Source organism: Ovis aries, chromosome Y, assembly GCF_016772045.2.
Source record: "Ovis aries strain OAR_USU_Benz2616 breed Rambouillet chromosome Y, ARS-UI_Ramb_v3.0, whole genome shotgun sequence".
Taxonomy (NCBI): domain Eukaryota; kingdom Metazoa; phylum Chordata; class Mammalia; order Artiodactyla; family Bovidae; genus Ovis; species Ovis aries.
In genome coordinates, this window is record NC_082741.1 from 17,619,493 (window position 1) to 17,629,492 (window position 10,000).

The 10,000-nt window shown below is 37.1% G+C and overlaps 1 protein-coding gene across 1 annotated transcript; it reads right to left on the reverse strand.

Moving 5' to 3' along the window:
• Positions 1-7,878: 7,878 nt before the first annotated feature.
• Positions 7,879-9,547, reverse strand: LOC132659002 (heat shock transcription factor, Y-linked-like). The gene is made up of 2 exons (XM_060408514.1): positions 9,035-9,547; positions 7,879-8,610 (listed from the first exon to the last, which is right to left on the reverse strand). The coding sequence occupies exons 1-2, from the start codon at positions 9,545-9,547 to the stop codon at positions 7,879-7,881; spliced, it is 1,245 nt and encodes a 414-aa protein (XP_060264497.1).
• Positions 9,548-10,000: the final 453 nt, after the last annotated feature.

The following is a 10,000-nucleotide window of genomic DNA, read 5'->3' on the forward strand; positions in this document are numbered from 1 at the left end:
GAACAATGTTCTTGAGTCTGCAGCTGAGTCTTCCCTCTCTAATGGTGGGACCATATCTGTTCATGCCATTTGTAGGTGTCTATGGGATTAGTCTGACATTAGGCAGTCTGTCTGCTGATGAGTGGCCGTGTTTTTCTGTCTTGCTTGTTGTGTGATGTGAGGCATCAGCAATGGGTTTTACAGGCCGTTGGGTGCAGTCCATCTGAGATTAAGAAAGATACATTCATGGAGACTGCCTCCAGGTGATATTCACAGTAGACAGGAATTCTCAGGTGTCCCATGATCCTGGTCTCAGTGTGAAAGGCTGTAGTGGAATGAAAATATTCTGGGATTCTTGGCCTCCAGAAGAGAGGAATTCAATCTGGGACCAAAGACAAAGCTGGATCGCTCAGAGTTTTGTATAATGAAGTTTTATTAAAGTATAAAGAGATAGAGAAAACTTCTGACATAGGCATCAGAAGGGGACAGAAAGAATACCTCCCTGCTAGTCTTCAGCTGGATGTTATATACTCACCAGCAGTCTGTTAATGAAAGAAAGGAATGTTTTAAAACTCAGAGTGGTACTGGGACCCCTCACCCATAAGACACATTTTGGGATAATCTTGGCATTAAACGACTCATCCCGGGCCATAAAATTATTAACTTGAATCTTGTAGAAGGACATATTACCATACAAATTTTTTTCTTTACATAGATGAGGGAAATAATACCTGAGTATAACATACTGTTTTGTCAAGTAGGTTCTGCGGCAGTAGGTGGCACTGACTTGACGACAGAGTTTGGGGTAAAAGCATACTACAATAGCACAGTTTAAGATAAACATTTCTGTAAGAAAAATGCATTGGTTATCTCAAGGTCTGAGAATGGTTAACTTCGGATGAAACCAAGTGTCATTATGGCAACCCAATATTTTAAGAGATACCACCTTTTAAACTTATATCAAGAAGGGAAAAAGCAAACAAACAAATAAACAAATATCGCTAGTTTGCTTCCTTCTGCCGCTTAAAACAGACAAAAATGTCTGACATTTGCAGGCTATTTCCTCCGTTTGAAGACCCCTGGCCTTCCTGCCTGCTACCCTCTCAGGTGCTGACACCTGGAAAGATCAGGCACAACTTATGCCAAGAGAACTATAATACCATAGTAAAAGATTGAGGAGATTAAAACAAGTGGCACAGATAAATGGCAAATATAAAAATAAATAAAAGGCATCACAAGCAATAAACATTACAGAGAAGACAACAGATTTATAAAGATAACCAATCACGTAAGTCTCAAGGCAAAAAAGCACCACCAGAGCGAAGTGCCAACTGAGGAATAAAGAAAGCAAATCTGACAAGAAGATCAAAACAACCCCCACAGAATAACAAGAAGCCACAGTTAATATAGAAATGCATACCTATGTTAAACAATGAAGTGATGCAACAGCAGCAAAAGACACAGAAAATAGGAAAGCAAAGTAAAAGTAGAAATAGCTATACAAAAAATGAAAATATCGTTGAAATAATCTTCAAAGATCAAATTCATGTGTAGTAACAAGCCTACAACTGAGAGAAATTATGCACAAACAACACATCAATTCAATGCATCAAAAGAATAACGTATTTCCCAGTGTCTCATCTGAACTTGTCCTAGTCCTCAACATAAGCCAGAGTGCTGGAGTCAGGGATTCAACCTGAAGAGATGAATGGTGTTGGCGAATGAGACAGCCCCTCAGTTTTCTATGGACTGCCTGTTTATCCAAGTTTAAGTTTCTCTTTTATACTTTTATAAAAACATTAGGCCACAGGCTTGAAATTTTCATTTCTCCCTCTCCCAGATTTATTATCTCCATTAATCACTGTTGCTCTTCAAACAGAGTTCCTGCTTTAGTGACTCTCTCAGAATCAGCCTTATCATCTATTATCTACCTCTTCTAATGTGTCCCATATTTAATGTGATTACATTGTAACCCATTCTACATTCTTCAGTTTACTACTTATTTTCCTAAATCCTGTTTGCCCCTAAAATCCTGAGCTCACTATTTCTTAAAAAGGTTTCTAGCTAAAATGTCTCTAAAAATTCCTAACTTCTATAAGCTCTAGTAAAATATAGTAACTTTACAACATTCATTAAATCTTTAACTTCTGACTATTTTAATTATTTCTAAGACTTAAATTCAGTAAACTCCTTTTCCATAAACATTCTCCTCACAAATAGGCTTCAGATATCAATTTCTCCCATGGCTTCAAGCTATGGCCTCTGTGCTCATCCTGGGACACTCTTTTGTAAAAGTCCTTGAACAAATGTCAATGATTAACTTAACAAATTATTTTCTGAGCAATGCTGCAGAAGGCTTTGTGCCTTCTCATGCTCCTCTCAAGAACAATAAGCACCTTAATATTCTTTTCAGTTAACTCACCGAAGGAGAGGAAAAGACAAGTCAAAATTACAAGGCCTAACTTCTTCATCCCGGGATCCATGGCTACAGAATGAGGGGAGGGGGCTGGGAACCCTGCCTCCATTTTGTCAGTAATGCCTAACGTGGCTCCTGACACCAGAGGACAACTACACCTCTTTGGGAAGTTCTCACGAGATGGAGAGTACTGGCTCTGGATCTCTCTAAGGACACCTCAGACTCAAAATTGCTGTAATTCCTGTGCATTCTTACAGCTGCCTGAGTCTGGGCTTTTTTTTTTTTTTTTTTTAACCTTTTCTCATCTGTTGACGTATTCCACAGATACAGGGTCTGCATCATTAATACTGTGTATTTAATCTGCAGTATGCTCAACTGATTGGAAGATTCCCAATCCCCTTCCTTAATGCCTCTGGCCCTGGGTTTCAGGTATAATTTCATCCTTTCTCACATGTGGTCACCAAAGGAGTCTGCCCTGAGACACTTTTGGCACACTGGGATCTGCTGTAATGAGCACAGGAGATGGTATAGCTACTTGGAATGCTGGAACCATGGTGGTTCCAACTATGAATAGGAGCCAGCAGCCATAGTCAGAAGAGATTTGGCCTTAATGGGATCCTTTTCTAGCCTGTGTTTTCAGGAGCATGAGTGGTACTTCTGCTGGTCTTTATTGCCTTATAGTAGGTGTTAAAAAGTAGGAAGGTGAGGGTCTAGCAAGTTATCTCTACCTCCTGTATGTGACAATGCAGTAAGGTCCTCCCTCTTTGGTCGTTTGGGAATTCTCAAACGGCATCCCCTCCAACACAATTACTCATATGTTCGTCATCAAGCTATCTCCACATAGTCAACAGCAGTCCTCTCCCAGGATGGCTCTCTAAATCCCACCTTCTGGCTTCTGGACCCCATACACACTGGCTGAGCTGCATTGCAGCTTGGCCCATATAGGGCCATGACACACATTGTCTTTGTGACTCTCACTCTATCCAAATTATATTTCATCAGCTGTTTTATCTTATTTCCTTTCAGTTCAAAGTAATTTACTCTTTATTGAAGGAGCGTGCCTCATTCTGGAAATCTCTTCCCTGCTTCTCCATCTCCCACCACAAGGCACAGGTTTTGTCTTGCTTCCTCTTATCCTCCTTCTCCTTCTTAGTTCCTTTCTGCACAGGTATATCTGGAACCCACATGGGACACTCAGGTGACCAAGGTCTTCTGCTAGTATTTATCTGATGCTGTGGGAGAACTATTGTCCATGTAGAAGTATTATTTGTAGTCCATTCATTGAGAGAGTTGTATTTCATATCTGACTACAATTCTGTCTTCTTGGAACTTCTCAGTTTTTCCTGGCAAGCTCTATTATTCTTTTTTCCTTGACAGTAAAACAGGACACATTAGTTGCCATGAATTAATCTGTTTGATGGGACGTTGCTTACGTACACACGTAACTGGTACTACTTTGACTTCCAACATGCAATCAAGCATAATGTGTTGTTGTTTTTCTTTCCCTCTTGGAAATTTCTGTTAATGAGGAATTGTCATCAGCATGAAGAAATGCAGAACTTTCCACATAACATATAATAGCATAATTGGGCTCAAAAACTCAGCACTTGAATATATCTAGCTATTTGAACATTCCTGACGTTTTCCCAGAGTACTGATGTCTGATTTCGGATCTCGAAGTGTAACTCATTCAGTGGCTATCAAAGGTCAGAGACTGCCATGGGTATAATTTAATTCGTGTAGAATAAGATGGCAAGTTCATAGGAAAATACCAGTTGGTACTTAACTACTTGAAAAAGAGAGAAAATGACAACAGCAACAATGACCAAAAAAATAGAATAACAAAACCAACAAACACAGGAATGTGTAGTTAATTATTTAATCAGAAGAGGTACACATGAATTGATGTTTGTATCATAGAATAAGCAAGGAGGTAGCATACAATCATCTATATCTGCTTAACTCTCTATGCTAATGACTTGGACACTGCAAATCACACACAAACCACCACCACCACCCCCCCCCCCAAAAAAAAAAAAGGGGGAAAGGAAAAGGAAAAATAATTTTGTAAAATTCTTAAAGAATACGAGAATACTTTATATGTCTCCTGGGAAACGTGTACACTAGTGAAGGTGCAGCAGTTACAATTGGACATGGGGCAATGAACTGATTCAAAATCGGGAAAGGAAGAAGTCACAGCTTTGTATCGGTGTCCTGCTTATTTAACTTCTGTGTAGAGAATACTATGAAACAATTAAAATCTAGATGAAGCTCAAGTTAGAAACAAAATTTATGTGGGAGATATGAATAACCTTAGTTATTCCAATGGCAACACTGAAATGACAGAAGAAAAATAGTAAGTAAGGTGCCTCTTGATGAAATTATCATCTGTTTCAAGTATAGACATCTGAAATGAGTGTCCTACATAAAAGATGAAATTCTCAGTTTCACATATGACACTCTAGATGCAGATTTCAGGATGTGAAACATAAAATTCTCTATTATTCACACATACAAATTGGAGAAAGTTTTTCCAACTTAAAACATAGAATTCTCTGTACATCATACATGAAAGTATGGACAAAATATTCTGCAGAAAATGTGGAGATTTTATGCTAGAGTTATGAAAATCTGGATGCAGATTCTTTGGCAGGAAATAAAAAAAAAATCTATGTCATATATCCCAACATGGTCACAGGAAACATGGAATTTTTTTTCATATTTGTAATTTGAAAATATTTGTGAAGTTTTTCCTTCATGAAATACTGTATACTGTCTAATATTTGAAAAACCTGTGTTAATTTTCCTACAATAAACATAGAATTTGACCACAGATTTCATGCATGAGCTTTGAAATTCTCTATATCTCCGTCAAGGAAGTTTGAATTAAAGTCTTCAGATATGAGATTTGAAATTTTGTCTCTTCAAGTTTGACAATCTGTGGAGAAATGTTCTCATATGAAATATGAATTCTCAAACTTTAACATGTGAAACACTTTCCAGAATAATATATATGAAAGATAATTTTACATGATTCAGAAATTAAGATCTGAGCTAAACAGCAAAGATCAAACAGCTATATTTCATGTATTTCATGAATAACATAGAGAGTTTTCTATATTTCTTTGATGAAAATCTGTGTGAAAATTTCCCTACATTAAATAGGGAATTAGTATAATTTAAACATTGAAAATCAAAACCCATATGGTTATACAGCAAAAGTGATAAATAGATACAGGGGATTCTACCTGATAGATGAGTGCCTGAAGACCTATGGATGTAGGTTTGTGATATTGTACAGGAAACTGTGACCAAGAAAATCCACATGGAAAAGAAATGGAAAATGGTAAAGTTACCAGGCCTCACAAAGAGCTAAGAAGAGGAGTGAAGCTAAACGAAAAGGGAAAAAGGAAAATTATACACATTTTGATGCAGAGGCCTAAAGAGTAATAAAAAGAGACAAAACCTTCCACAGTTATCAAAGCCAATAAATAAAGAAATAAATAGAATTGGAAAGTTTACTGATATCTTCAAGAAGATCAGAGATATCAAGGGAAAATTCCACGCAAAAAGGGCACAATAAAGGACTGAAATGATACGGACATAACAGAAGCAGAAGCTATTAAGAAAAGATGGGAAGAATACACAGATGAACTATGCCCAAAGGTCATCATTACCCAGTTAAGCATGATGGTGTGATGGTTCACCAAGAGCCAGATGTCCTGTAATATGAAGTCTAGGGGGACTTAGAAAGCATACTTACAAACAAAGCTCGTGGAGGTGATGGAATTCAGTTGAGATATTTCAAATTCTAAAAGAAGATGCTGTGAGTGTTCTGCCCTCCATATACCATCAAATTTGGGAGACTCAGCTGTGGCCAGAGGACTGGAAATGATCAGTTTTCATTCCAACCGCAAAGAAATGGAATCCAAAGAATGTCCACACAACCACTTAACTGCACACATCTCACACAGTCACAAAGAACTGCTCAAAATTCCCCAAGCCAGGCATCAACAGAATGTGAACCACCAGCTTCCAGATGTTCAAGCTGGATTTATAAAGGGCAAAGGAATCTGAGATTAAATTGTCAACACCCGTTATGTCCTCCAAAAAAGCAATATAACTCCAGGAAAGCATCTACTCCTGTTTGACTATGCCAAAGACTTTGAGTGACACACACACACATACACACACACACACACACACAAATGAGAAAGGAAAAAATCACATCAAAATGTGGAATATTCTTCAAAACACAGGAATACATGCCTCCCGAGAAATCTTACATCCATGTAAGTAAAATAAATATTTATCAACTTAGTAAACTTTATCAGTAAATAGGAAAGGTGAATTACGAAAGTAGTGCAGGATGTTGTTGAGTACTGTGTAGAGCATTTGATTGGTTATCACATATCTTTTTGATAATTCAGTAAGCACCTAAAATGTGTCATTGGCAGGCTCTATGTTTCAGCTGATGTGAAAAATACTTAAAATAAAGAGGGTAGACCTAACACACATTGAAGACCTGATATCTGTGCTCTCCTTCAAAGGAGGGCAAACAGAAGTTACTTCCAATCCAAAGAAAAGAGTTGAGAGAAAGTTGTGAAAGGAGTTTACCATGACTGAAAATAATTTGCATGATTGTAGCTTCAGAAGCACAATATAAGAGAAAGATAATGAAATACTAAGTAAAACAAATATAATGTCTTCAAGAATTTTTAACCATGATGACGTGCTGTAGTCACCACCAGGAATTTGTTCTGTCTCTGTGCTGACAGATAAACTATGTCTAAACATGCATTTGGAATTATAGGGTGGAATCTTGGTGTCAGGAAATAAAGAAGGGCCTTAAGTTCAGCAGAGCAAAAATGACCCTATAAATACCACTTGTAAAGTACATATCTTGTGCTGACCATGGGTCAGTCACTGATTATATCATGTTATCTTTTATCACAGTGATGGTATAACTGTGATCAAGATTTTGGACATGCTGCAATATGTACATTTTCAAGGACAGAATGAATTTCTTTAACGAAAGCAATCTGCTGTCTAACCTTTTAAGACTCTACAAATAACTAGTAGAATAAAATACGTGAATGAACTAAAGTATATACTGTGTATTTTCATTTTTAAAATTTTATTTGCATCTCTCCCTTCACCGATACCATTCTAATTTAGATGCCCCTTCATTTCATCAGGGATGATTTCAGAAGTCACATTACACCCATTACCTCTTTTCCCTTTGTTCTCATTTTCTTGCTTACAAATATTATATCAGGTGTCATTTACCTAGGATGCATAACAAACTTTTACTTGAACTGAAGAGTTTATAAAACCATGCAGTAAAATAGCCAACCATTGAACTAAAGCCACATTTTACTCTTTGTTTGAAAATAGAAAATGAAACTATGAAGATGAACATGCAGATTTATTGTTCAAATACAAGAATTGTAGGTATTTGTTGACAGCTCCGAAAGTAAATTTTAATCTTTTCTAGGCTCCATAATCTGACACATATTTGATAGGTCAGTTTTAATGAACATTGTTTTAATATAATGATGATTATTGATGAGTTTACTTGAAAGAGAGGAGGCAGATGTATAACCGATTGTTGGCACTGAGAACCATGAGTTGCCTCTCTCTTGCAGGATAGGAGCAGGACTGTCATAGGATGACATATCGCTATGCCTGACTGGAAATTTAGAAGGTTCCACCATCAGTCCAGAATAACTGCTCTGTAATGGAGATTCGATGTGGTTCTGAGAAGTAAATGTAGTTGTAGAAGCAAAGTCCTCAACGTGGCCGTTTACTTGAGTGTAGCTGCTCTGTGAGTGCCAATTAAAAATGCTCAACTTTTGTAAAACATCAGGTTGATTTACCACAATCTGGTCTGTGTGTCTAACTGATATTACTGATGGGGGAGGTAAGTCACATGGAGATAGGGCACTTGTATTAGCGACTATCTGGCTGGTATGAGGCTTTTGTATGAAAGGCACACGTAAACTTGTGGAGGCTGAAAATGAGCTCTCTCCACTCCTTTCTGGAAGAAATTCAGAGTAATGATCATCTTTGTTGACACTTGCATTAACATGTTTCTTGTTATCTTGAACTAATGAAAATATTGGAGACACATTGTTAATTCCAACTCTTCTTTGCATTCTTACTAAAAGTTGGGGATGGCCTCTTTTGAAATTTGGATTATAGTAGGTCTGTAACTAAAATAAAAGAATTAAATTATTTAGTTGTTTTATACACGAAGGTAAAACTGACAAAGCCAAGTTATAAAAATGTATTCCTTTAATGGAATCAATTAAATAACATCAAATAGAATACCTCTGTTTGTAGTTTTAACAGGTAACATGTTAGAAAGAATATGCTCCACTAAAACTATACTGTACTGATACAGCAAATACCACTTTAATTAGCTTCAGAACTTGTATCTGGTTTCAAGTTGCTAAGAAAGTTTGTTAAACATCCAATATTCTAACCTCCAGCTGTTCTCAACCTTGAAACAATAAAACTTTTTCAACAATTTTTTATGTCAAGTTTAAATTCCATTTTAGCTGTGCATGTGAACATGCTTTCTAGGTCACATGATTTAATCTTACATATTGCCAATAACTGAAAATTTTGAAATACCTTAGTCAAAAGAGACATGTTGTTTTCTTCTTCCAGAAAGACAGGTAGTGAAGCCGATCTTTGAAAAGTTTGTCGCTTTTTATTAAATCCATAAAGGTTAAGCTGTCGAATTAAAGTTTTCATACTCTTGGTTTCAAATATTCTGAAAGGCTTCTTTCTTTCCAAGACTTCTTTCTTAAAGAGTTCTTCATTGATCACTATGCATGTGCCTGTCTCATCCCACCCAATAGATTCAAACTGATCACTTTCAACTATATTCCAAAGTTTTTGTGGAAATGTGAGTGAGAGAAAATCATTTACCTCATCTCTTTCAGAGACAGAATATGTGTATTTTGGCCTTTTGATCACAAGATCCTCAGACAAAGCCTGAAAAGCATATTCTTCAATCATAGATCTCAGAACAGAGTCCCCAGTAAGTGTGTCATCATACAAAGAAGATCTAATGGAGGTTTCTGAACCAGTGGATTCATCTTTAGGAGGCCCATCTTGAATTTCTGAAGAAATGTGTGCCATGTCAGACAAATCTTTCTTCAGATACTTTTCTCATTTGTCTGGTTTTACACACTGCAACTTCAAATGTTGTTTGGCTGGCCTACAGAGAGAAACTCTGGACCATCACAGAGATCCTCCTAGTCAAAAAGCTGGGACATCACAAAATCACTGGTCTCCTAGCAATTGAAGGTTAACTGTGACATCACAAAGTCACTGGTCTCCTAGCAATTAAAGGGTAATGTTCAACCAGTGTTTACTTCAGCATCAACTGAAAATACAGACTGCTTACATAAATAGTAACCAAACCATGAAGCCTGCAAAACCTCATGCCTAAAGCTTTTGTTGTTGTTGTCATTGTTGTTGTTGTTCCTGTGTTTGGGATGGCCTTTCTTTTTCTGGCAGTTTGTTGGTCCTCTTTACTGTCGAGGTTCCTCCCTATGGGTGGGGTTGGACGAGTGGCTTGTCAAGTTTTCC